Source organism: Gymnodraco acuticeps, unplaced genomic scaffold, assembly GCF_902827175.1.
Source record: "Gymnodraco acuticeps unplaced genomic scaffold, fGymAcu1.1, whole genome shotgun sequence".
In the NCBI taxonomy this organism is placed as follows: domain Eukaryota; kingdom Metazoa; phylum Chordata; class Actinopteri; order Perciformes; family Bathydraconidae; genus Gymnodraco; species Gymnodraco acuticeps.
In genome coordinates, this window is record NW_022989755.1 from 3,756,919 (window position 1) to 3,784,917 (window position 27,999).

A 27,999-nucleotide genomic window follows, 5' to 3' on the forward strand; every position below is an offset into this window, starting at 1 on the left:
ATTGGTGTTGCAGGTAAAACTTTAATACTTATTATTTAAACGAATTAAACAATTAATACCCTTCTCAGTGCCCATCACTGTCTACCTCAGGCTGCAGGGCAGCAGAGTGTCTGTCAGCTGCTCGTTGTGTCTATAAAGGTTTTTCAAAGCCTCCGTGCTGCAGCAATGGCGGCTCCCATGTCCTGGAGGAGGCTGGTGTACTCCGTGTACCCACCGGCCATCGCAGGGGTTTTTACCCGAATATCTGACCGGATCTTCCGCGCAAGAGACAGGAGAGGAGGGTAAGAGACCCGGCTGGTTCACAGAGACACTGACACCAGGATGCAAATACGCTTAAAGCTTTCCATCATGCAAAGTTAAACATGCTTTGCTAATGTTGTTACTGCTAACGCGTCTATTATCGGACCAATGATGCTCTATTGGGTGATTGTGTTCATTCAAAATCTATAACCACCAACTTAAAACGTATTCGGGGTGAAACTATCGTAAACGTTAAATCAGATTTAGTTAATTTCCACTATGTAATGCACCTTCCAAAATAAGCTAACCTTTAGCTAAAGTAACCAAATGTTTGTACATAGTGTTCTTCTGTGTGTTTGTTATGTAACTGCCATTTTACCTTAGCTGAAATCTGACGCCTGACTCTTCACTGGTTTCACAGGTTTGCCTTTCAGCCGATGGTTACTAAGGTGATACTAGTAATAACACTCTTAACCATAACTTACCTGCGGCTAAATAAGTTTGATGTTATTTGAATTGAATGGAAACCGCAGGATGTCCAGCAGTTTCCAGATGTTTCTAAACAGATCCACACCACCTCCTCTCCCCCACCATGTCAGAGGAAAGACATCTGAAGCACATCATTCACATAGATGGGAGAATAAAGCAACCACACGGAGAGAAAGACAGGGAATAGGAGGGGATTCAGCATTTGAGAAGGGTCCCAGGAAAGATAAACCTGTGTTAAAAGAAAGAGAAAGTCAGGAGCCAACAGCATGACACCTCTGGGCATAATGCTGCTGCTGTCTCATATTATCACTCTATTATCAGACAATGCACACATCCCATCACCATCACACAGTTGGATCTAATTTAATGGAATTTAAAATCATTTAGTGATTTAGGGGTGTTAATCTCCACTTTACTCGTCTACGGGCTGCTCGGTCATGGCAATTATAATCATCACAAATCTTTTTGTATGATTTATTTTGATTTTTATAAACATGACGCATTTTAAAGTCTGTTCAACAGTGGAGTTTTCTTGAAGTTTTAATAAAATAAGGCTGAAAAACAAATTATATAAAAATTGGGAATTATATAATACTGTGTGCATTTAAATAAATAATACACAAACGATAAATAACTGTACATTTCATCAAAGTAAATCGATATTTTAAACAATATTTTTGGGTTACTGTCCTATAGTATTACATTGGAATGATTTCAAACCTGTTTTTATTTATCCTTATAATTATAAAGGAGTGCCTTGGAAATATGTGTTTACATAATTTGTGGTCAAAACGTTTGAGACCCACTGAGATAACTTAGACTAAAATGAACTATCTAAACCAGTGGTACTCAACCTTGTCCTAATCAGGAGCCACATTGACGAAAACATATTTTTGCAAGAGCCACAATCCAAAAACGCTCCTTTCCTCCCTGAAACCATTATGCATTTGAGAATATGGATAATAGTAATATGTTACTAAGGATTGAAAAGCATAATGTACAGTGCAATAACTGCAACCACAAAACACACATTGCTGATCATCACTGCCCATAACAACAGATAACAGACAGCAGGGGTTGTCAGAAGAGTAATGTTGTACTTACTTCACACTCAATGTGATTTCTGACACTCCTTCTGCCGCACAAGTGATTTGAAGTCGGGCTCTGCGCTGGAAACGGCGATCCGAAGGACCTCTGTTGTGTGCTGCAGACTCAATCTGTTTCGGTTGCGACATTTTATTTTTGAGAGCGCAGAGAATGCTGCTTCACACCGGTATGTGGACGGAAACATTGAGATGATGCGTCTTGCCAGTCTGGAGATATTTGGTAGATACCCCACCAGTTTCCAAAAGTCCACGACATCTGTAATCCGAAACTGACGCTGAAGTTCATCTGAGCTCTTTAACTCCACGAACTCCATTGGAAGCTGCACAAGTCCGAGCTGGTCGCTTATTTGCTTCATTTCATTGACCTCAATCAGGAATGGGTTTTTCACAAGTAGAAAAATATTACTATGGTCCTTGAAGTCGTGGAATCTTGATGTGTAGTTTTGCTTGAGCTCAGTTAGCACGTCACAGAATTGTGATTGACAGGGCAGGAGAGCGTCTGCATGCATCGCCATCACTTTCTGCACGGTGGGGAAGAAACGGTAATCAGAACCACGGACACTTTGTTCGAGTTCATCCAGTTTGTCAGAAAATACTCTGACAGCCGTGTAGAGCTCATACACGGTCTTGTTTCTTCCCTGCATCTTGAGATTAAGTTCGTTCAAGTGCTGCGTAATGTCACACAGGAACGCAACAGACAGCACCCACTCTTTATCATCCAAAAAGGAAAATCGGGAAGTCTCCCCTTGGCCGACAATGAAGGATTTCAGGGGTTCAAGCAGGTCCATGAAATGTGCGAGCATACGTCCTTTAGACAGCCATCTGATCTCGGTGTGTAACACCAAATCTCCATAGTGAGTGTCAAACTCCTCACACAGCAGTTTAACATTTAAGTGGTTTCTTGCACGGGCCCTGATATAATTAACCACTTCGATTACATTTGCCATCACTTCATTCAGACATTTGAACAAGGCTTGTTGATGCACAATACAATGGTATGAGAAAATACCCTCAGCAGCAACACCGCCGTTTTTCAGCGTTTCTTTCAGCAAAGCCACGGCTCCGTTCCTCTTACCAAGCATCGCCGGTGCGCCATCTGTTGTGAATGCTGGGATTTTTTCTGGTCCAATGTTAAACTTTTCTAATGTTTCCAGCACAGCGTTTTTTATTTCAATGCCCGTTGTTCCATTTTTCAGTGAAACCATGTCAAGCAGTTCTTCTGTAATGTCAAACTTACTGTTGATCGCTCGGATAAAGATGAGTAATTGTGGCGTGTCATTGATATCCAAGCTTTCGTCCATTGCAAGGCTGACAAACTCAGCGGATGACAGTTTGTCTTTAAGAGTATGTGCAATGTTCTCTGAAATGTCTGATGCCCTCCTAGCTACAGTAGAATCCGACAGTTGGATTTTGTTTGCCTCTCGTTCCAGGTATTTTTTCTCAGGAAACAACGTTGAACAAGCCAGCAGTATGCAATCCTTCACCATTTCTCCATCAGTATATGGCTTCATCTTTTTCATCAGTTCATGTGTGATTTTGTAGGATGCCTCTGTCGCTCTTTCACTCGTATTAGTGTGGAATACGTTTTTTTGAGCAGTTCGGTTCTGTTTGAGTCTCGCCAGCTTTTCCGCCCTCAGCTCTCCACCTTTCGGAAAGTCGGTACTGAACTTCGGGTGTTTTGTGTCGTGATGGCGCTGCAAATTGGACCTTTTTTAAATTGTGAAATGACGTTGTCACAAAGCAAGCAGATGCATTTTCCCGAACCGGTGGAGACGAAGAAAAACTTGAGTTCCCAGTCCTCTTTAAATGTTCGATATTCCTCTTCATATTTTCGTTTCCTATATTCCTTTGCCATTTTTTCATAGTGCTGTAAGCTAGTTTTCCCAGTGTGACGGAGCAATTATCTCGCGCACCTGCAATCAGAGCGCGAAACCTGAAATAATTTGTGATTGGTTGTTCAGAGGGATGGGGGGGGGCGGCTTAATAGACTGATGTGTGTGATGACTGATGTGTGACTTGTGAGTGATAATGAAATGTTGATGAATTCTGCTGACAATGTTTTTGTTTTTCAAAGATTTTTTTACCCCGCGAGCCGCTGTTGAGTATCGCTGATCTAAATACTCAGAGAGTCCTTTACCTCACTGAGCCTCTCAGTCTGACTGGAGAGCTCTCCTCCTAGAAACATCTACTTCTTATATACGTTAGCGCAGCTAGCACCAGATTCTAATAACAACAGCGCCGGTACCGGTGCGCCCTCTCTCTCTCTCTCTCTCCCTCGCTTGCTCTCTCGCTCCCACGCTCACTCGCACTTTGGCTGTGAGCTGCGGGCGCCTGATGAGCCAACATCCCCCACTTTCATCACTTATAGCGCCCATCGTACAGGGCAAATGAAAAGTGTAACCGGGGTGAAAAGGGTGTTACATTCACTTAATTATGAATGTTGTTACATCAAGGCCGAAAATTAGGATGAGCACCAACGGTCAAAAATGTTTTTTCTCCTCCCAGAGCTACCAGCGCAGCCCCCCCCAGATCTGGCGACCTAGGCGAACCCTATGTCGCCTATGCCAAAAATCTACCCTGCCTAGTACATACAGTGGCAATGTCTCAAGATTTAGCAAAAATACACCTTTATTGAACATACAGTAACACAAATACTACAAATCCACATAACAAACAATCAAAAATGAAAAAAAGTCGCCACTTATTATTATTTTAATAAAAAAGTTAAAAAAATATTTAGCCGCCGCTATTTGTATATAGGGGAAACACTGATGTGACATGTCAAGTTATTAAAACATCTTGTCTTAATCTTAGACTGGAGACAGGTTGGAGCCTGTTTATTATTTATCTTTCTATTTATCTCTCACTGTAATTGTCCTTAGTGTTTAACGTCTTTGTAGCACGTGGTTGTGCCTCACTGGTCACATTGACTTTTTATTAAGTGATAATGCAGAAAACTGATATAGCTGCAGCAAATTCATGACGATGGTTTTGTAGTTGGCGCCTCATGTTCCTGTTTCATGGCCATATGATAAAAAGTGTTTTCTATTATGCATATAGCGCTAAGATAATGAATGATTACTTGGTTGTAAATGTTAAGACTTTAAAAAGGAGACAAAGACCGGCTTTTCCAGTTTGTTAACCGAATCAAATGCGGATGTAAAATCTATTAAACACAATGAGATTCCCATCAGGGAATTTAGCAAAATGAGGAAGACAGACGACAACATTGTTTCCATCACATGATTCACATCAAAAGGGATTTGGCGCAAACCAAAGTAAAAACAGCTCTTCTATTCATCGCACTAACAACAGTCATGCATTGACTTTGCCTCTAACCTCATTAAATAGGAGGGAGTTCAGTTCATTTCAATTCAATGACATTTCTTAGATGTCCTGCTTAAATAACAAACTGTATTTGTATGGATGTTGATGAAAAAATTGAAACATCTGCGTCCTTTTCTATGATTTAAAATCCCTTTGGAATTAGTTTTATAGAGTTTTTTTTATTTCACTGTGGTCTCTGAGGTATGAATTGATTTTATATCACTATAAACAGTCCTAAAATGAAAATCTGAAACATAATTTCAAAGCATGTATCTTATCTCTTATCTTTTACCACTTACAGACAATTGTAAAGGATCGGGCGTCAGCTGGGGGGCCCATAACTATTACTTAGTTCCATATGTTCCCCTTATAGATCCTCTCTCTTTCGACTCCACTTGGAGCGATAGAATTATTAACAAAGCACTTATATACTAATAAAGGGCTGGCTTATCTAAAGCCAGTTGAGTAGCACTTGAAATGTTGTGGCTCTATGAAACCTGATGTACTTATATGATTCTGTTTTCTTCAAGTTTGTATCTTCTTGGTCGAATGCACTTATTGTCGCTTTGGATAAAAGCGTCAGCTAAATGCAATGTAATGTAATAACGTTAGTCATTTGCACTGCTGTAAAAAATGCAGAAAGTTCAGCGTCATCGCCACGAGGATGTTCTCTCACGCTATCGTTTTTTATTGAAATGCCATCTAGAGTGATATGCGTATTTTAGATAGGACTCAAATTCCAAACATCAGGGAAAGCCCCTTGCCCAAGAAGTTCTAGCTCAGCAGAGTGGCTTTGGAAAGAAGAGCTGTGATCTTTGTTTTTATGTGACTTTTGTTTCCTCCACATTCTTCCAGGTTGTTTTTGTGGGTCAAATCCAAACCAAAATGTACACTGTGTGTTTGTGTTTGTGTGTGTTCTGGATGAAATGAATATGAAGGAATTTAGTAGACATTCTGACATTCAGCCTCTGAGGTTCACACCCCACCCTGTCTTTATTTAATGTGGTTGCATTGTCAGGCAGATTGTATGGCAGAGACAACAGGGACGTGGTGTTCGGGGGGGGGAATTTTAGGACACCGAGAACGAAAATCTAAACGCACTGTTCGATCAGCAGAAAAATGATCTGATAGTTATTTTTTTATTGTTTGTATTTTAAAGTTGAATTCAAAACTTTTTACAAAAATAAATAAATTATAGACAAACGCACAGTAAAAGAGAAATAAAGAGGGGGGGTTTCAAGTTGCCTAAAATGTTTTAATATGAACATATTCATTGCTGCATTGACTGCATCTTAAATACTTTGTGTTCAGTCTTTTTAGTTTTACAGCAAAAAAGCCAACACTGGTGATTTCATCAAAGTTACAAAAAGACAATACCAGAGACTTGTTCTCCTGGGATTTATGGCACTACTGACCATCATCTAAACATGCAGGAAATTATTCAAGCAACACACTTTAGGATGGATCTCCATGCAGATCTAAAAAGGGAATAAATAAACTCAGAAATAGTCAAATCTGTTTGGGAGGGAATATATATATTTGATCTAATACTTTTTTTTTTAAAGCCAATGACAGAAGATGAGGAGGAGCATTACAAATCGTCAGTGAAAAAGCCAGTCAGAGTTTGTGTATGACCCTTTTTGACAGCCAGGCACTAGCTATGGCTACATGCAGGCTGACATTGATACCACTGTATTTAAAACAATATTTGACAATTATGACAAGAAAATATCCAGCGTGATGGACAATTGCGTGTTAAATAATATGAATGATGAGCACAACAGCGTCACCACAAGCTCTATCTGCAGAGGAAGGTTGTGTGATGATCGAGCGCTTCAGAGCAGCTCCAAACTCATTTTGTTCTCCGTTTCTAATTCCAAGTTGATTAACAAAAACGTAAAGGGCTTACTATACTTATTTGGGTTTTCCCTTTCCTGTAGTGTGTTCTATAGATTTGTGTGCATGTAAATGCTCTGCTACGGCTAAAATCCCAAAGTGTCTCCCACCCCCCCCCCCCCCCCCAAAATGACATTACTTGTATTGGCTAGCGCTCAAACATATTAATCGTGATAGGCTTTGGGGATGGGGCATCTCTTAGTGGTTGACCAATCGCAACAGAGCCGGCCAGTTAACCAATCAGAGCAGACTGGGCTCCGGCTTCAGACAGAGGGTGAAAAGCGGTGCTGCAGCACAGGCAGTATGAGAAAAATAAAGACTTTTTTGAACATTAGAGCATGGAGACATGTCACAGTAGAGGCACAGAATATAATATGAAACCTGAAAATGAGCAAAATATGTCCTCTTTAAAAGTACTCACCAATTATTCCGAAGTCTTGTATGGTACTTAGAATCCAGATATTGGCAAATCAACTCCTCCCCCTTGTTCCCTGCAGGTCCTCGGTGCTGCTGCTGGCCCCCCTCCTGGCCGAAGCCGACCCGGCCCCCCGACGGGTCTCCAGGCCCGCGGGGTCCGCAGGAGCTCAGGGCACAGAGGGACTCTGCGGCCACTTCCGATGGATGGCAGAGCACGTACCTGCCTTTCGGGTGCCGGGAACCCACATCCACATCCTCACCTCGCCTGACCAGTTCTACCAGACTATGAAGGTCGGTGATACCAAGAAGTTACCATTTTGGTTCAGCTGCAAAGCAATGAAAACAGAGCTTAACTGAACAACTACCAGTATTGATGTTGCACAGATGTTCAATATCATCATGTGGCGTAACAAAGGGAGAAAGTGCTTGAGGAATATGAGTGTGCTTGAGGAAGTATTTTCTTCCCGGCAGACTCTGATTGTTTTCTCTGCAGCGGCCGAGTTGGCAGTTAATAGTTCGGCTCTAAAAAGACCTGTCACCTTAACGTTGCAACTAATGGCGCGTTTCCACTGCAGCGGGGTAGCCCCGTTTAAGCGTCCTCGCTCAGGCCTCGGGCTGCCTCGCTGGCCGGCCCAGGCCGTGGCGCATTTCCATTACAGTTTAGGACCTGGGGTAGCAACGCAGTGTAGGCGGGGCGATCGGCTTTGTTTTTGTTCACATTTCGAGTTGTTCCGTCGAGCTCCCGCTGGATTTGATCATCCCCAATGAGATGTAGGAACGTCGTCACCTCCTCGGTCGACCACGGTGTGCTTTTCTTAGAAGTAGCCATTTTTGTAGCTCCTCCGTTTACAAAATGCTGTTTATAAAAATGCTGCAAGCTTGCTTCTAGATATATATGCGACGCTAGGGATGAACTCGCGCGCAATCTTGTGACGATTCTCTCTGACCAATCAGCAGTCGAGAGTGTTGACGTCACTAGTTCAGCCCTGGCCCTGGTCTGAGGGAACCACGATTTTATGAGGCCGGAAAAAGAGGGAAAAAGTACCCGCTGGCCGGTACTAGGCTATATGGAAACGCCACCAAAAACCGGCCTGGCCGCTTGAGGACGCTTAAACGGGGCTACCCGCTGCAGTGGAAACGCGCCATAATAGGTGCTAAATATATAATCCACTTGAAAACTTAAAGGGACAGTTCACACAAATCAACATGTATGATGACACTAGATTGCACTCAGCATGCGGCGCCCCTAATATATCATGACGGGTTACCCATGCTAATCCACAGACCTTCCTTTGTTCATGTAGGTCTTGTTTTTGGACATAAAAAAAAACTTTAACATGTTTCAATATTAATCAGGGATTGAAAGTCTTTCGCTGTCTCCAACAATCTGCAATTCACACAAATTCAACGATTTGATAAATTAACAATAAAAACAAATATATGAAGTTTACATTTTCCGGGGCTGAACTGTCCCTGGGAAAAAAATAATGTTTACCAGTTTGTACAAATGGCCTATCGTGTCGACTGATGTGTTTGGCCATTTAGATCAGTGATTTTCATTTCAAACCTTTATTTAACCAGATTGGTCCCATTGAGATATACAGTAGATCTCTTTTTCAAGGGAGACCTGCACAATCTCATATATTATGAGATGTTTCACAAGGCGGTTTTGTTAATTAGATCATTACATTACATGTTGACGTTTCTCTTTGGAAAACCATCGGACATTAATTAGCATTATTTGCAATCTTAATCGTAAACTAGGCCTCATGTCCCTGAATCAACCTTGGATGAACTGGAATAAAAAGCTCCATTCCCAGAGATTGAAATGTCCTCCCTGGAGCAACATCTTTTTGTGCTTTGATTTACTCTCTCGTCTTATAAGTACAACTCTATTTCAAGTTTGAAGAAAATAATCTTTAAGTGTTTCTAACTTTAAACAAAAATCGGAAATGTATCATTCTGCAAACTAAATGTGAATCATAGGAGAGAGGCGACAGTTTTATATCTTTACTGAATCCCACACCTGCTGTGTGTCACCACATAGGAATCCTTTTACGTTTCCTCGAACGTTCGTCCGTTCAGCCGCTCCAGGAACAAAGAAACAGGAATCTGCAGCTTCCCTCGGGCTAACACATTGTTCAAGGGTTTTATTCATGTTTTAATATTTACGTTCCTGCGTCATATACCCTTATACAGCTCTGGAAAGAAGGAAGAGACCACTCAAAGTGTTTCTTAAATCTCAATCTCTACATGTATGGCAGCCATTTCATTCCAGTGTTGAATTCCAACAAAGAGAAATGTTGTCCGTAGTTTATAGAATAAAAGATAAATAATTGATTGCTGCAGAGGTGTCTTAATCTTTTCCAGAGCTGTATATTTTTGATGGCTTTGAATCTTAAAAACATGTCATCTATTTTCCAAGAACATTTCCCCATACCAATGACGGCTGGGAATTCTGAATGGCATTGTTTTGTTCACTTCCTTGTTCATCTCTAACGTGAGGAGACGGCCAATACAAAATGTAGCGCCCTGAGCAAAGTGAAAAAGAAAGTGACTGATATTAAAAATACTCAAAGAACACTTTTTTTCTTTTGTCGCCTTCAACTGAAAAACTAGAAATCACGTGCTATTAAAATAAGATACGCATTTTTTTATATATTCTCATTCCTCGTGTCATTTTCAAGGTCTTAAGATTAATCAAAGAATATGATCAACATAATTGTTTGGCGTGGAGTTACGATAAACAACATCCTGGTTACTTTTGATAACTCGTAGATCTTCCTCCACAGTGCTTTCTATTGAAGAAGCATTCCCATTGAAAACTATCCATTGTTGTTATTTAAAATAACCAGGACATTATTACTGTTCTATAGATTATTTGCAAATGTCATTTACGTTAAGTTTATCTTATTATTTGACAAGGGAGGAAACATTTTTTAAGATGGGGAAATTGCTGTTAAAGACTATATTTCACAATAAAACGCATAAAATGAAGTCACATCAGCCTGAGATAAAACCAACCAGCCAGTTAATCAGGAGCAATTCACTCTTAAAGGCTTAAAGGCTTCAGAAATTATTAAAGAAACAATATCATACATAGTTCCATAAATGACACACAACGAAACGCTCACCTAACATGTTTACAATGAAGCCCAGGATTACTAGGAATATGTTTTTAAAAAAAGAAAAAGGGATATTTTTTGCTCTTTTTTTAAAGGTTTTTAGTTTTGTTGTTATTTGCTTGTTGCTAGGGGCTCCGAGGGAATGTGGTTAGTTTGCCTGTGCATACAGACTGACAGCGTGTTCATGTGACATACAGGAAATGACCTTTTTAGTATGACCATTAATCATGTTTTACTGTCAGATATTTGTTACAAGATTCCTGACACCCACGTACATTGTGACGTTTGTTTTTCTTTCCTTCAGGCGCGCATCAAGACCGCGAAGAGGCGGGTGGTGATGGCCTCACTGTATCTGGGAACGGGTCAACTGGAGCAGGAGCTGGTGAGAAAAACAGCATTTGTGTGCGAGTGTGTGATTCATGTTTAGAGGCGCTTTAAAGACTTTTGAGTTTTTGGCAGGTGAGAAGAACGCCATCCAAACACAAGCGTGTGCCAAATAACTGGTCAGTGATGCCAGAAAGTGTGAGTCAGAGTCTTCTTCCAGGAGAAGCACAGTGTGGTTTGTTCAGAGCCAGCTACAAGGAATGACCCTTAAATTGCAAGGGTTTATGGATATAAGAAGGCCAGAGTTGGCACGTGATATCCCGCTGTTCTTCATGCTTGGAAGGCCTCGCATAACAACATAAACCCAGAACAAACCACAGTCTGGACCGACGCTCACATTCAGCTGTTTTTCATGTTTGTTTTTTCTATCTGTTTGGAGAATCAGAGGGTGAATTACACAGACAAGTCAAACACGTTTAATTACAGTTAAGAGCCTTTAAATCTGCTGTGATTGCTACCAAACTCCGTAACCTCACAGGATGATGGATCACTCGAAAAATGGAGTCAATAAGGCACAGTGAGTGAGTCCATGTGATTTTTGTTTTCCGAGCTCAGGTTTGCTTGTAATTGGACACAATGACCTTAACTCCATTCAGAGCAGAAATGTGAGTCTGTGGTTTGAGCCTGGAGAATGCAAACGGCAGGTGAGCAAACACAACACCCAATCACAGGCGCAGCAAAAAATGAACTCCTCTGATACCGAAGCTCGCACCTGCGCTGCTGCGTGTTGACTTTAAGCGCAGGCAAGAATAATCAGAAATTCTAAAGAAAAGTGTGCTTTATCTTTAGCACACCATATGCAAAGCTGGGGAGGTTGACTGCATATCTTTAGGAAAGCTGTATAAAGGCTGTGGGGGCGAAATAAAGAAATGAAACCACAGTTTAACTCAAACTAAAACTGCCGTTGAGGCACAAGCAAATCTGACGCAGGGAATAATTATACACTTTCCAAGCGAGAATATACTTTACATTACATTACATTGCATTTAGCTGACGCTTTTATCCAAAGCGACTTACAATAAGTGCGTTCGACCAACAAAATACAAACTTGAAGAAAACAGAATCATATAAGTACATCAGGTTTCATAGAGCAAAAACATTTCAAGTGCTACTCAACTGGCTTTAGATAAGCCAGCCCTTTATTAGTATATAAGTGCTTTGTTAATAGTTCTATCGCTCGAAGTGGAGTCGAAAGAGATGAGTTTTCAGTCTGCGCCGGAAGGTGTGTAAGCTTTCTGCTATCCTGATGTCAATGGGGAGCTCATTCCACCATTTTGGAGCCAGGATAGCAAACCCACGTGTTTTTGCTGATGGGAACTTGGGTCCCCTTCGCAGCGAGGGTGCAGCAAGCCGTTTGGTTGATGCAGAGCGGAGTGGACGTGCTGGGGTGTACGGTTTAACCATGTCCTGGATGTAGGAAGGGCCAGATCCATTCCCAGCATGGTATGCAAGTACCAGTGTCTTGAAGTGGATTCTAGCAGTTACCGGAAGCCAGTGGAGGGAGCGGAGGAGCGGCGTGGTGTGGGAGAATTTAGGAAGGTTGAAGACCAGACGAGCCGCTGCATTCTGGATGAGCTGCAGAGGTCGGATGGCACATGCAGGTAGACCAGCCAGGAGGGAGTTGCAGTAGTCTAGGCGTGAGATGACGAGAGCCTGGACCAGAACCTGCGTCGCTTTCTGGGTCAGCTGGGGACGTATCCTCCTGATGTTGTAAAGCGTGTATCTGCAGCAGCGGGTTGTAGCAGCTATGTTTGCAGTGAAGGACAGTTTGTTATCTAGGGTCACCCCCAGATTCCTTGCAGTCTGAGTCGGGGAAACAATAGAGGTGCCGATGTTGATTGTTAGGTCAAGAGTGGGACAATCTTTTCCCGGAAGGAAAAGCAGTTCAGTCTTGTCAAGGTTGAGCTTAAGGTGATGAGCAGACATCCACTGAGAGATGTCAGCTAGACAAGCAGAGATGCGTGCGACGACCTGGGTCTCTGAGCGGGGAAAGGACAGAATTAATTGGGTGTCGTCAGCTTAGCAGTGGTATGAAAAACCATGCGGGCTAATGACAGATCCGAGCGAGTTTGTGTACAAGGAGAAGAGGAGGGGACCAAGAACAGAGCCCTGAGGGACCCCTGTAGTTAATTGACAAGGGTCGGACTCCGACCCTCTCCAAGTAACCCTGTAGGTGCGGTCTTTGAGGTATGAGGTGATGAGGGAAAGTGCAGAGCCTGAAACTCCAAGTTCTTGGAGAGTGCGAAGGAGGATCTGATGATTCACCGTGTTGAATGCAGCAGACAGGTCCAAAAGGATGATGACAGAGGAGAGGGAGGCTGCTTTAGCAGTGTGCAGTTCCTCAGTGACAGCAAGGAGGACAGTTTCTGTGGAGTGACCTGCCTTGAAACCAGACTGGTGCGGATCCAGAAGGTTGTTCTGATGGAGATAACAGGAGAGTTATTTAAAGACAGTGCGTTCAAGTGTTTTAGACAGGAACGGGAGGAGAGAGACAGGCCTGTAGTTTATAACATCAGATGGGTTGAGAGTGGGTTTCTTTAGGAGAGGGTTTACTCTTGCCTCCTTGAGACTGTTTGGAAAGTGACCAGAAGTTAGAGAAGTGTTGATGAAATGGGAGAGAAACGGTAGAATATCAGGAGCGATAGTCTGAAGGAGGTTTGAAGAGATAGGGTCCAGAGGACAGGTGGTAGGGCGGTCCCGAATACCATTTGTCGGGCTCCGGATATTCGGTAGTAATCAGCAGCGAATATTCGGTGCGGAGAGATTTTTTTTGTTTTTTTAATAAAAAATAAATAAATAAAAAAAATGTCATAACACGCTCCGAGACACCTGACAACACGCTGTTAAGCAGAAGCGCAGAAAGAGCATACTATTACGATTTATATTTATTTATTGTCTCAGTACTCGCATACATAAAAACTAAATGTGTCCTCTGCATTTAACCCAGCCGCAGTGCAGCGCCCGGGGACCAAATCTGGTTCCAAATTCCGTCTAACGTTTTACAACCTGAAGATACAAAACACATATTTCTGTTATAACAACACTACTTTTAATAACATACCCGTAACAGTAGGCCTAACAGTGTAGTACTTGTTACCGATACAGTAAACAGTATTTAAATAAATGAAGAACAAAAAATAAATGAACGAACTGTATGCCAATAATTGCCTTAGCCCCAGATGTTCCCACATTGCTCCTATTATTTTCACTATTCGGATCAAATTGAAAAACTAATATAAAAAAACAATTCGGTTGCTTGCTTGCAACTATTTTCCAAGCAAAGTAAGTGCACCATTTTATCATGTGTAACGTTACTCTTTAAACGGCGGATAAAGCAGCTTCATCATGGCAACTTGACAACAGCTAAGCTAGGCTAGTACTTACAGCATCCGGTGACTTTTCAGAGTTGTTGTGCCACCGTGGTAGGCCAGTTTCTTGTCGCATATTTGGCACACTGCCTTCTTCTTACCGTCGTCCAATTTAAAATGGTCCCACACAGCTGAAGTCTTCTGCATTTTGTGTTCAGGAGTGTGAAACGAGGTGAAGCGTGCCGTTTGCGTTCGTGACTGTGAGTGAACGCGATGTCAGGAGCACAGGCTGAGATTGTATATATTTCCGCATTTTAACAGTGCAATTCAAAAGTATAAATATAGTATAAGAATATGGCAATTCGCCTTTATGATAGCATACATTTAGGAAACAAAAAAAACGAATATCCGAATAATGAAATTAAAACCCGAATAGTTGGCCAACGAACGAATATTCGAATAGTCGAATATTCGGGTACAGCCCTATAGGGCGGGCAGAGGTAATGAGGGTAAGAACCTCACTTGGAGAGAGAGGGGAAAAGGAGGTCAGTGTGTGGGTGAAAGGAGGGTCTGGTGACCCAGTGGGGAGTAAAGGTGAGTCAGAAAAAGAAGAGCGAATATCATCAACCTTTTTTTCAAAGTGGGTAACAAAGTCGCTTGACAGAAGGGGGAAGGGGCTTTGGGGGGGTCCAGGAGGGAGGAGAAGATGGAAAATAGTTGATTGGAATAGGAAGATTGGATCTTATCTTGAAAGAAAGTGCTTTTTGCCTGAGAGATCGAAGCAGAGAAAGAGGAGAGGAGAGCCTGATAGGTTAGAAGGTCGTCATGGTGTTTGGATTTCCACCGTTTCCGCTCTGCTGCCCGAAGGACGGTTCTATTAGCATGCAGTGCCTCATTTAGCCAGGGAGCAGGAGGGGACTTACGAGCCTGCCGAGATGTGAGAGGACAGAGAGAGTCCAGAGAGGATGAGAGAGTAGAGGAGAGTTTCTGCAGCAGAGTTTGGAGGTAGGAGTTGGAACGAGTCAGAGGAAGGGAGGGCTGAGAGCACCGACGAGGCAAAGGTAGAGGGGGAGAGGGAATGAAGGTTACGGCGGACCGGTGCAGGATGAGAAGAGATTAGTTCGTTATGTTTGGAAAGGGGTAGAGAGAATGAAATGAAGAAGTGATCGGATGTGTGGAGTGGGTTTACAGAGAGGTTAGAAGTAGTGCAGTTCCTTGAGAATATGAGATCAAGGACATTGCCAGCTTTATGAGTTGGTGGGGATGGAGACAGTGAGAAAGCAAAGGCGGTTAACAGAGATGTTAGTTCGTCTATCTTCCCTGTCTGGAGGTTGAAGTCTCCGAGAAGTACAGCGGGAGGGCCATACTTTTGTGCAGAACAATTACTTCTCCTTTTGACCTTTGACACTGGTGCTCTAATCCCACCACCACCTGTCTCCAAGGTATGCCTATCACCAGGTGCCCAAAACTGCCTTCAAAATAAAAGCATGAACAATTACTCTAATTTAACTTAAAGGTGGGGTATGTAAGTTTGAGAAACCGGCTCGAGATACACTTTTTGTTATATTCCATGGAATGCTCTTAACATCCCGATAGCAATGAATATCTTAAGTGCTTTGACAACAAATCCATAAAAAAACGTCATCTGTGGAAGCCGTGGTACTGTAAAAAGCACGACCAATCATTTTAGCCGGCCCGGCTAAAGTAACTGGATGGCCTGCCTGCCTGTCAGCCTTCCATCTGTGCACAAACTTATCTCGTGCCCTCATTGGTCATGTGCGCGTTTGTGTGTGTTGGAGAAGGGGCTCTGTAAGGAAGTGGCAGATTTGTTCCGGTTGTGTATTTTCAAATTCTAGCGCACTCGAGCTGGTTTCTCCAAAATTACCTACCCCACCTTTAAATAATTTCAATAAATAATTTGAAATGTAATATAAACAAAAACAGCAAGGAAAAACATGTTATAGTATTAAAAAATAAATGGCTCCAACAAAGGCCTTTGTTTCTACAGAACAGTCGGATATATCGCCTCAAGGTTTTGAGAGTGACGTATAAAAAATGCATTTGGGCACCAGATGCCCAATTTAGTCAAACGTGGGGAACAAATGCAGAGCTCGTCACTAATAGATACTTCGCTACCAGTGATGCCCTCTGAAGAGCATTTCCTCTCTTAAATGGCTTTTCCCATGCTCGCTCACAAAAGGGTGCCAGTGATTAATAAACTGTCTGCTCCATAGTAATCAATAATCTACTGCTCTTAGGAACATTCACAAATACTCAAGTACTGGGAAGTGTGGCAAGAACAAGGAAGACCAGATAAGAGTTGTGTGTTTCTTTGAGTGGTCTTATCTGGAAGAACTGTTCAAGAGATAACTTCAGTCAGAAGCTTGCTTTAATTTCACGTTCATATCAGTCCAATCTTACTTACTTTAAGCCCTAAAACGTGGCTTCATTTCAAGGTAACAACTGATACGATACGATACGATAAGATAGATTCCCGTAGGAAATTCAGGTGTTATAGCAGCAACACAGGAAATGCATCTGTGCACAAAAAAGGGATATTTTATTCACTATGGCAAGGAGTGAGAAGTGTAAACAAGATGAGAGGAGTTAGAGAGCCAAGGCACAATGACTGCAACACTACTGTCCTCAATCCATCAATTCATAAGGCAATTGTGAAAGTAGGTGTGTTACCTTGATTTATGCTTCATACTTAATTAAATACAAATTATAAAATGTCTTAATATCAATAATATTATATTTACAATGATTTTCAAAAAGAAAAGTATTCAATACTCTAAATTTAAGAAGTTGAAAACTAAGATTTTCATGTATTTTGCATGACTAATTACTTAAAAATGCTTATTCATTAAAATTGTTGCTGATTACTTTTCTCCTACTTGAGACCCCCACTTAAGTGCTACTTAAGACCGCGTTGTGCAAGGGGTGGTTGAACATGTATATTCAAAGTCTTGCTGTCTATTTCTGACCAAGAATAATAAGTCGTTAGTTGAAAATGACGATATTTTGCTGCAGTGATTTTGATGTCTTTCTTTTAAATCGTCCATTGTGAGTTTAACAGTGTTATACGGCTGCAGCTAAATCTGTGCATTACCCTTTAACTCATGTTCTGATGTCTCTTCAATGCTTCCCCTGTGTCTGTGAAGGTGGACTGCATGGAGGACGCCCTGCAGCGCTCACAGGACAACAGCGACTCCCCCGACCTCAAGGTGTCCGTGCTGCTGGATTACACCCGCGGCTCTAGAGGTTGTTTTCACTCATCAGATCTCTTGTGTTTCCTCTGGTTAGCACCCCGCGCTCATCCTCCTGCTGTGCTCATGTTTTCTCTGCAGGACAGATTAACTCCAGGACCATGCTGCTGCCGCTGCTGCAGCGCTTCACCTCTCAGATGAGGGTCTCTCTGTACCACACCCCCGACCTGAGGGGGCTGCTGCGGCTGCTTGTCCCGCAGCGCTTCAACGAGACCATCGGGGTCCAGCACATCAAAGTCTACCTGTTCGACGACAGCATCATCATCAGCGGGTCGGTGGATTATTCTGTATATTTCACACTAGTCCTATGGAGTCCTCATCTTTTGAGTCTCTTCTCTTGTACAGGATTTTTCAAAACAGTTTTTCATTGCTTGGCCTCAGATATACTACACATAGTAAACAAGTCCCTCCACTAAGGTGTAATTCCACAGGCCCTGAAAACTGCAGTAATTAAACCGCTCCTAAAAAAGCATAACCTAGACACAACCGTAATGAATAATTACAGGCCAATATCAAACCTTCCCTTGTTAAGCAAATTCATTGAAAAAGTAGTTTTTCAACAGTTGAGTAATTTCATGTTTTTAACTGACGGTTTTGATGTGTTCCAGTCAGGCTTTCGACCAAACCACAGCACTGAGACTTCTCTTGTTAAGGTCTTAAATTACATCCATTTAAACACAGACAGTGGCAGAATATCAGTGTTAGTATTATTAGATCTCAGCGCTGCCTTTGATACTGTTGACCACAAGATATTGCTAGACCGTCTAGAAAACTGGGTGGGAGTTTCAGCAACAGCTCTAAACTGGTTTAGTTCCTACTTAAAGGACAGAACAAACTTTGTCTCAATAGGCAATTACAAATCAACCCTGACAAATATGTCATGCGGGGTTCCTCAAGGCTCCATCTTAGGACCTTTTCTTTTTAATATCTATATGCTACCACTTGCTCAAATGATTAAAAACAGCAATCTAAGCTATCATATCTATGCAGACGACACCCAGATTTATTTTAAAATTACACCAGGAGACTACTCTCTGATTAGAACACTGAGCAAGTGCATTGAGCACATCACTGACTGGATGACTCAGAACTTTCTCCAATTGAACAAACAAAAAACTGAGATCATTGTTTTTGGAGCAAAGAAGGACCGATTAAAAGTAATCGCAGAGCTTCAGTCGGCAGACTACAAAGTAACTCATAAAGCTAGAAATCTAGGTGTAGTGATGGACTCAGACCTGAATTGTAACAGTCACATTACAACAGTTATTAGGTCTGCATACTATCACCTGAAGAATATATCAAGGATTAAAAAAACTAATGTCGCAACAGGATTTGCTTGAAACTTGTCCATGCTTTTATTTTCAGTAGACTCGACTACTGCAATAGTGTATTCACAGGGCTGACAAAGAAATCCATCAGAAAGCTGCAGCTGATTCAGAACGCTGCTGCTCGAGTCCTCACTGACACTAAAAGAGTGGATCACATCAGTCCGGTTCTGAAGTCTTTACACTGGCTTCCAGTCGACCAAATAATTGATTTTAAAATACTATTGCTAGTTTTTAATCACTAAATGGCTTAGGACCGAGGTATATAAACGATCCCCTACATAACTATGAACCATCCAGGAGTCTCAGGTCCTCTGGGTCGGGCCTGCTCTCTGTTCCAAGAATAAGAACTAAACATGGAAAAGCAGCGTTTAGCTATTATGCCCCGATAATCTGGAACAAACTGCCTGAATCGTGCACATCCGCTGAAACACTTCCTATTTTCAAATCCAGACTAAAAACATATCTATTTTCTGCTGCTTTTAATTGAGCTGTTCATACTCACACTGCAGTATGCCTTTTATTCATGTATTCTGTACCTGCTGTGCTTATTTATTTCATTTAATAATGTGTTTATGCTGTATTTATTCTTAAATCTTTTTCTGTTTTTATTTTGTAAAGCACTTTGAATTGTCGCGTGCTGAAAGGTGCTATATAAATACAATTGTGCAAAAGGTGCAACATTCTAATAAAGATAATGCAAATAATTAAAACAGAATGTACAAGAATGTGATCCAAAATGTGACCGCACAGATAGAAGTCAAATCCAGATAATGAAAAAATAATATGTGTATCAGGAGAGGTCAAGAAGCCACAGGTTCATACAACTGACCTTCCCTAAACTTAAGGAGAAAAGTTAGGGATAACAAAAAAATAAATAAAAATGGATGTATAAAAAAGGAAATCTAAACATAACATTATGACAACAAAAAGTAGTGGGGAAAGAAAATGTATATTTACATGTAAAAATAAATATATATATAATAATAATAATTTAAAAAATGTGTGGAACATTTTCTTTCAAGATGACCAAATGATTACGTGTATTTTTCTGAACCCGTCTTACACTCATAGAAAGACATTTTACCAAACAACCTTTTTTCCTCTTTTGTCTATTGTGTTGTGTTGCCCCAGTTTATTAAAGGTCCCTCCCCCTCACTTTCAGGGCCAACCTGAGCGACTCGTACTTCACCAACAGACAGGACCGCTACGTGCTGCTGGAGAACTGCGGGGAGGTCGCCGACTTCTTCGCCGACCTGGTGGAGGCCGTGGGCGACGTCTCTCTGCAGCTGCAGCCCGACGACTCGGTCACAATGCTGGAGGGCATGGTGCACCCGTACAAAGGTAGAAACAGGACTTGTGTGTGTACGTGTGTGTGTGTGTGTGTGTGTACAGTACAGCACACAGACGCATGTTTACCCTCCAACATGTTTTGACACTTCATGCTCGGTAACGGTGGCAGTGTCCCAGTTTTCAGCAAGAGGAGCCGATGGATTACGCTAATGGAGCCTGAAAGCTTAGACAGGCAAATAGATGATGGTCAGTGTGTGAGAGTGTGTGTTTGTACAGTGAGAATGATTGAGAGAGGTATTGCGGTTGGCTAGCCATGTAGCCGGATGTGAAATTGTCAGAATCTTCTCCACACACACACACACACACACACACACACACACACACACACACACACACACACACACACACACACTCAAACACTCAAACACACTCCAGTACTGTGTCCGTAACTGGAGCGCAGACTGCCAGGATGTGAGTTTGAGGGATGGATGACATCATGTCTACAGGACTTGAGCGCCGTGGTAACGAACACCAGGAATAGAGTTGTGATGTCACAGTGTGGGTGAAAGACGATATGGAGCTGACACGCATAATATCTAGTGAAAACATTAACAACTGATAAAACATTGACGTACTGAAAAAACGGAGGAGGAGGAAGAGGACGTTTGAGTCAGTTGGTGAGCAACTGAAGAACACTAAGGTTTGATAATGAGTAATCTGTGAATCGTTAGGATTTTAGTGTTCTACTCCAGTTAGTCTTCTGCGTCATGCAGGTCAAACATTTCCTTTGCTCTCTGTCTGAAAACACCTTTTAGACTTATACCAGAACCTTTGTAAGATATCTAGTCTACTAGTTTTAATAGTCACTTGCCAGCCAATCAGAAACAAGCATTTTCCAGCTCGTTTGCTGAGGTTGTGTTGTCATTTCAAACAACATCCTCCTTTCTGCTTCATGCCCCTAAGTGGCTGTAAATAATCCCAAGCACCCTTGGGTTACTATGACCCAGAGATCAGTGTGACCCTCCTCAGCTTTGTTTACGCTCTGTCTCCGCAGGCAACCGGCAAGACTTCTCGACAGCGGCGAGGAAGCGTATCATGGAGGTGGTGAACACGGCCCAAATGAGGCAGCAGCTGACTAACCGGCCGGAGGACTCTGAGGACGAGGGGCTGAGTGACGGGGGGCTGAGCGACGGGGGGGAGGACACCTGGGTGTTCCCTCTGGTGCAGATGAAACCTCTGGGGATCCAGGTGGATGAGCAGGTCACACAGGTCAGGCTCAACACACACAGACACACACACACGCACACACAGCGACCGTCTGTCATTGGTCACATTTTAACCAAATGTCTATTTGACCGCCTCAAAAGCCACCATAACACTATATATACTAATATTGTTGTCCACTTTCATAGAGTTAAATGTTTAAATCAACATAATAACCACCCACTGTTCAACCATTTTCAGAATTGTATCTTTTTTAATGTCTCTTGTGTGATGTTCGTCATATGTTATAAATAATGCCACTCTTTATGCTAAATGCTAACAGGATTTTGTCTCAATTTTGAACATGTCATGCCAATTGTCATATTTCTATTATTGATTTTCTGGCATTTGCAGTTTTTGTGCAGGAAGCCACTAGTAAAAACTACAACTTGTAAGCCAGGGCTTCAAATGAAAGGCCTCATATAACAGAATGCATATGACATTTCTGGTTTTAATGAGTTTCATTGGGACTGTCTGTGTGTCTGTATGTTCGCTTCACAGTTCATTATAGACTTATTACAGGAGCTGAGGTTGATCTTCAAAAATTGGAAAAACAACTTTTTGAATTCATGCCTTGTTTGCATTAACAAGGTCAAAGTCAAAGATGGCCCAAGTGAGAGGCAAGGGTTCCAACTTATGTATAAACTCTGACCAAACTGTCAGATATTTTTATTGTTTTCAGTGCTTTATTTAAATTGATCTTTGTTATTCCCCCCCCCCCCCCCCCAGTGGCAATATGATTACAAAGAGTTTATTTTGAGGTTGATTGGATTAATTTGGACATGTGACTAATGAAATGAGACATGTACCAATAAACAGTGAGTACATGTTTGAGCATTTATTCCCGGTTTATTAGTCACTTATTCTGGGAATGAACAATAAAATGATGGAGTGATAACTGTAATGTAATAACAGAGGCTTGTTCTGTACAAAGTTGATTCAACAGTGTCTCATCTGCCGTTTACCAAAAAATAAAGAACTTGTTGCAACAGGCTGAATTTATTCCAATAGTAGTTCACTTTTGGTTTCTTTGAATCAACCAGTGGTGATGTGGCTGATGTGCAGATAGAGAAGAACCAGCCTTTCTTAAAAGAAGAAGATTAAACATTTGCTGCTTCCTTCCACAAGAAGGAGTTGACCACTGTTGCTTAAAAAGGTAACAAGGTCTCAGATGCAGAACATATTGAAAATAGGGAGAGAAGGAAAATGACCTGTTGGTAGTATGCACCATGAAATACATTAAATAGTGGGTCCATAACTATTTTATACGTTTAAAAATAAGAATAAACACTAATCAATTTGGTTTCATGTTTTTTTGTTTTTGGGAACAAATGCCCCAGATTCTTTAAATATAAAAATGAAATGGTTTGACACTATACAAACGTATTATTAATCTCTAATACAGATGAGCTACAATAACCTCTCACCCAAACGGAACCCAGCAGAACTCCACCTCTAAATACAGTAATCAATCAAGACACAATTAATCAGACGTGAGCCAACAGGAAGAAGGAAATATCCTCATATTACTTTTATTGTTATCAAGATAAATATGACAAGTCTAGATTGTGTTTCTATAATGAGCCTTATGTAATAAGCGATAATAAAACACTAATAACCATTCTCAGGTCAAAGCTAGTGTTTTATTCTTCATAAGTTCTGGAAATAAAACCATTTTGTCGTTATTCCCCCTCCAGCGCCTGCTGAAAGACGCCGGGCCGAACTCAACCGTGTTCCTGACGTCGGGGTACTTCAACCTGACGCGGGCGTACATGCGTCTGGTGCTCGGGGCCGGCGCCGGGTACCACATCCTCACCGCCTCACCCGAGGTCAACGGCTTCTTCGGAGCCAAGGGCGTGGCCGGGGCCATCCCAGCGGCCTACGTGCACATCGCCAGGCAGTTCTACAACCAGGTGTGTTCTCTGGGCCAGCAGGAGAGGATACACCTGCACGAGTACCACCGGCCAGAGTGGACCTTCCACGCCAAAGGTGGGATCACACACACACACACACACACACACACACACACACACACACACACACACACACACCTGTATCAACGACTAACGGTCATGATCTTATGGTAATTACTTTTTCAACTACTAATTAGTGTAAAAGTTGTCTAAAAATATGCCCTGAGCCAAATTGAACCTCTATAAAAGCCTAAAGATTTTCCTTTTCAGAAACACACACACGTCTAGAGCGCTTCGATTCAGTTGTACATTTATATCTGCATTTGGCATTATGGTCACATCCTCACATGATCAGCAGCAGAGCTTGTAGTGATACTCAATGATTAGAAACAGATCAAGGGACATATAGTTCATCTGTATATATAGTACTGACAGGGCCATATATGCACATAAGCTTACAAAAAGAAGTCGTTTTTTTTTTTTAGACTTAAGCAGGACACTGAGAATATTTCACAGTGTGATTATTTTAGTGATTTTAAGTCAACAAGGAAGTTTTTCAAGACAAACTGAGACAAAGGGTGCAGGTAAATGATGTTTTTTGCTTCTGAGAATTATGAAGAAGCAATCGAAAAGAGAAGTAGCAGGTCATCCATCGTGGCCTGTCTCCAGTGTGGACATCTTGACTTGCATTGACAGCAGTGACCTAAAGCCATTGCACAAATATATATATATACTGGTTAAGCCACAACAAAAGCAGTCAGCTACCTACGTTATGACAAGCGTATACATTTTCTCTCTGCATATTCTTTTCTTTTTCTTCCTTGATTCTGCTACAAATCACAGACAAACAACTTGTAGCACTAGCTACTTGCAGACATCCATTCTAGGTCTGGCAGCTGTTCCCATTTCACTTCTCGCCTGTTTTTGGACTCCCTGACAACAGACAGATTTGTCGGGGGTTCCTTCAGTTCAACACTCCCCATTATGAGACATTAGAATATTCTAATGTGCCACACAGTCATAGTGTGTAGGTGGCATTATCCAGGGCTCAGCATCCAGACTAGTTTTGTTTGGCTGGGTGAAACTAATAACGCATCACTCTCCCTGCTCCGCTGCTCTTCTTGTGGTCGCAGCGGTATGTAGCGTGTGAGAGGAGGGCTCGTACACTCATCGCGCCGTAGCCCCGGGGCAAGGATGTACACTCACGCTCCCTCATGCTTTGGGGTTTTGGATCTGTGCTGGGGATTTTCTGCATGTGCTTCCTCTTAGTTGTGGTCTGAGATCCCTGCTGGAAGCGTCTCTCTGAAGCTCGCTGCACTCTTCCTCTCCTCACAGGTCTGTGGTATTACCTCCAGGGGAAGGACCGGCCTTGCCTCACTCTAATTGGCTCCCCTAATTTCGGATACCGCTCGGTTCACCGTGACCTGGAGGCCCAGATCGCCATAGTGACGGAGAACAAGGCGCTGCAGAGCCAGCTGCAGGAGGTGGGTCAACCGCAGGAAATGATGATGATGATGAATGACTGTGTGACTCTGCACTGAACGCACACCTGTGTTATTTTGTGTGTTGAACTGTTTGTTATACTGTGTGTTATACTGTGTGCCTCTCAGGAGCAGGAGAGGTTGTATCAGCGCTCCACCGAGGTGTCAAGCTCTACGTTCGAGCAGCCGGACCGTCACGTCAAGTTGTGGGTGAAATTAGTCACTCCCCTCATCAAGAACTTCTTCTGAGACGCCACCAGGTGATCTCACACACATGTACACACTCACTACACACAGCATTCACCTATGATACCTCAACAATCAAGGATTTGCTTCTGGTTTGATTGGTTATTCCTGTTTGTCAGCAGGATTAACAAACAAAGATGTTAGCCTAATTTTATAATACTAGATAGAAGGGTGTAGCATGGGCCAAGGACGACTCCATTACATTTCTAGGAGGATCTAAATTACCTTTTTTCTTAATGTTGCGACCAAGGATATGGCTTTGGTGGAGCAGCCTATTTTATTTTAGTGAGGAAAGAAAGTTCTATTGGACATTTAAAAAAGTTTTGCAAATCATTTATTTTAAATAAACAATTGATCAAATGACCTACAGAGAGTTGTGATCTTGCTCTGCAGTTACACTCAGATCTACAGTATAAAGCGTTTTAGATTCTTTCAGCCACAACAGTTTTTCTCTGTGTTCCATCAATGCTCCAGACTCAACGGGCAGCTGTTTTCAGTGAATATACCCAACAAACACACTGTACACTACCTGCCCCGCACAATTAAAACAAGTGGGAAACTAGCTGATGAACCAAGTGGAGAATATAGCAGCTTAAGAGCCAGATATTTACCCTCAGTTGGTAGAGACCAAACCAGAGCTAAAAGAAGAGAAAATATTGAACTAAAATTAATTATTTGGACAGAAAAATCCCTTTTTATAGAATGAAAATGTTGCTTTCCCAAATAAAGCACATTGTCAAAAGTGCACTTAAATTGCAGAAAATAAGAATTTCTCTTTAAAATATTTGTTTTACATTGTGCATTGCTTTCATTTTTTTTAATGATATTTTTCTGCCTACTAGACAACATTCAGCCTTGAGCATACTGCACAGAAGCACACGCCCACAGTAAGACAGGCTGTGGCTTCTCTGAAATGCCTGCCCTGCAGTCATTGCGGCGCGTCTAAAATCTCAGGTCTCGTCCTCGCCTTCCCAGCAGCCCAGAGCACCACAGTGAGAGAGCGGGGAGGGGGGGGGGGACAGAGAGGGGCTGATTCACTCCTATCAAGAAGTGAGTCAGCACCGGGGTATGCTGAGGATCTGACGGGTGGTTTCAGTTACCTCGAGTCTGGACCTGGAGAGGTGAAGTCAGGGAGTTCATCGCAAGAATTAACACTTTTACATGTTTTTTTTGTGGAAATAAAAGCTGCAGGAAGACATGAAAACATCAACTTCTCACTCGAAAAGGAAGACGTATTCATTTCATAAAGTCAAGGCCTGGCCAAAAGGAAAGCTGCAGTATCAGGTTTTTTCTGTCAGTTTCTCTGAACAGGAAGCGTCACAGGCTGAGAAATGACGGTAAACGGACGGCCTCTGAACGCTACCTGCACATATTCGAGGAAATCTAAAATATATTGAGTGATCCGCTGCCAAAATGAAACAGTTGTAAAGAGATCATCTTTCACACAGCACAGATTAGCATCAGCACATTCAGGCCTTTTGTTTTACGTATCAGTGTTGAAAGGACTTACCGGCACGGTGACACTAACAAACAGATGTTTGGCATCTGTAACCTGAGGTTAAAGGTTGTGTTGAACTTAGAACATATTTAGAAGACAACAGAAAAGGCTCTTTAGTGTTAAATAATACAAACACTGTCTGATTCTTTTAATGAAAAAAACCCAAAATGTTATCTTCTGTCAGAGTATAGTATGACATATGATGTCACAGCTTAGAATGTAATTCCTGTTCTTTTGGATACTGTTTGTTGTCTGAATGTTGTCTGTTAGGGTCCTGGAGCAGTTTGTCCACTCTCATTCGTGCTTTGTATCCTCTGGCATTGTCACCTCTGTTATTGCTTATCTCATCTTGTTTTCCTGGCAGAGGAAAAAACAAACGCAGTCTCCAACAATAGCCTTACCGGTTAAAGGAATGTTTTTGAAAGTCCTTTTTGTCAGCACAGGCTGTCTATTGTTAGAAACTAGAGACAACAGGTTCCTCTGAGGGTCAGTCAGGGTGGAGCTGTCTGCCCTCTAGTGGTGACACTGGGATTTCACACATTGAACTAACCACTTGTGAGACATTAGCATAATGCTCACAGGGCTTGTACATTACTGGTAGATAAATAAATCTTGCCAAGTGTATTTTCTTATTTTTGGAATACTATACTTGGAGAATAAATGTGCCTTTTTATTTTTTTTATTTCATTAAATGACATTTCAGGACATACTATATTACTTTTTAGCAACGTCTACTTTCTGTTCAATTTGTTCATGGCATACTTCACGTTCACTATATTTAAAGTACAGAAAGTGCAAAATAATTGCAACAATTGTGTTTTATATTACAATAAAACTAGTTAAAATTGATTGTCTGTTAACTTATGTTTTGTTCTTTCAGCCTTCACATCACACAGTTCCTCAAAAAGTCACTATTTAAATAGTAAGGTAAATGAAAAGTGAACATCTTTCTGTGTTTTTATGTTTAGAGGGAGAAAGACTGGTTTCCTTTCGTCTTGATGTTGAAGGTCACACCGGAGTCCGCAGATGGGAGACAACCTCACCTTGGCTATAACTCTCATCAGTGTGTCCCAGGAAGTGACTTTAACATACATGAGAGATGTATGTGGTGAATTGTAAACTTTCTTTTTGTATCAAACTCCAGATCCTGGTTTACCTGCACAGCTGTTACTGTTAGATTGTTTCACCACCTGATGTCATCACATTATAGTTTTAACTGTTTTTCTACTACAACATTTTAAAAAACTACTTCCTACCACTGCAATGCATTTCTTCAAGCTGCGATATAAAACAATCCCTGGAGGAGCCTAATAACCGTTAAGAGAGTTTACAGCAGTAATCAAAGCTAAATGTACAGTGTTTGTGATTATCTTTGTAAATTAAAGGACGATGTGGACGAGTTTTTAAAATGACTTCAAA

The 27,999-nt window shown here is 41.8% G+C and overlaps 1 protein-coding gene across 1 annotated transcript; it reads left to right on the forward strand.

Moving 5' to 3' along the window:
- Positions 1–125: 125 nt before the first annotated feature.
- LOC117544372 (CDP-diacylglycerol--glycerol-3-phosphate 3-phosphatidyltransferase, mitochondrial) lies at positions 126–27,992 on the forward strand. The gene is made up of 11 exons (XM_034213348.1): positions 126–281; positions 7,556–7,766; positions 10,905–10,982; positions 17,457–17,556; positions 17,643–17,832; positions 20,052–20,230; positions 21,234–21,448; positions 23,140–23,431; positions 24,691–24,839; positions 24,966–25,096; positions 27,549–27,992. Exons 1-10 carry the CDS (start codon positions 166–168, stop codon positions 25,083–25,085), a joined length of 1,650 nt encoding a protein of 549 aa, XP_034069239.1. The 5' UTR covers positions 126–165; the 3' UTR covers positions 25,086–25,096; positions 27,549–27,992.
- The last annotated feature ends 7 nt before the right edge of the window (positions 27,993–27,999 follow it).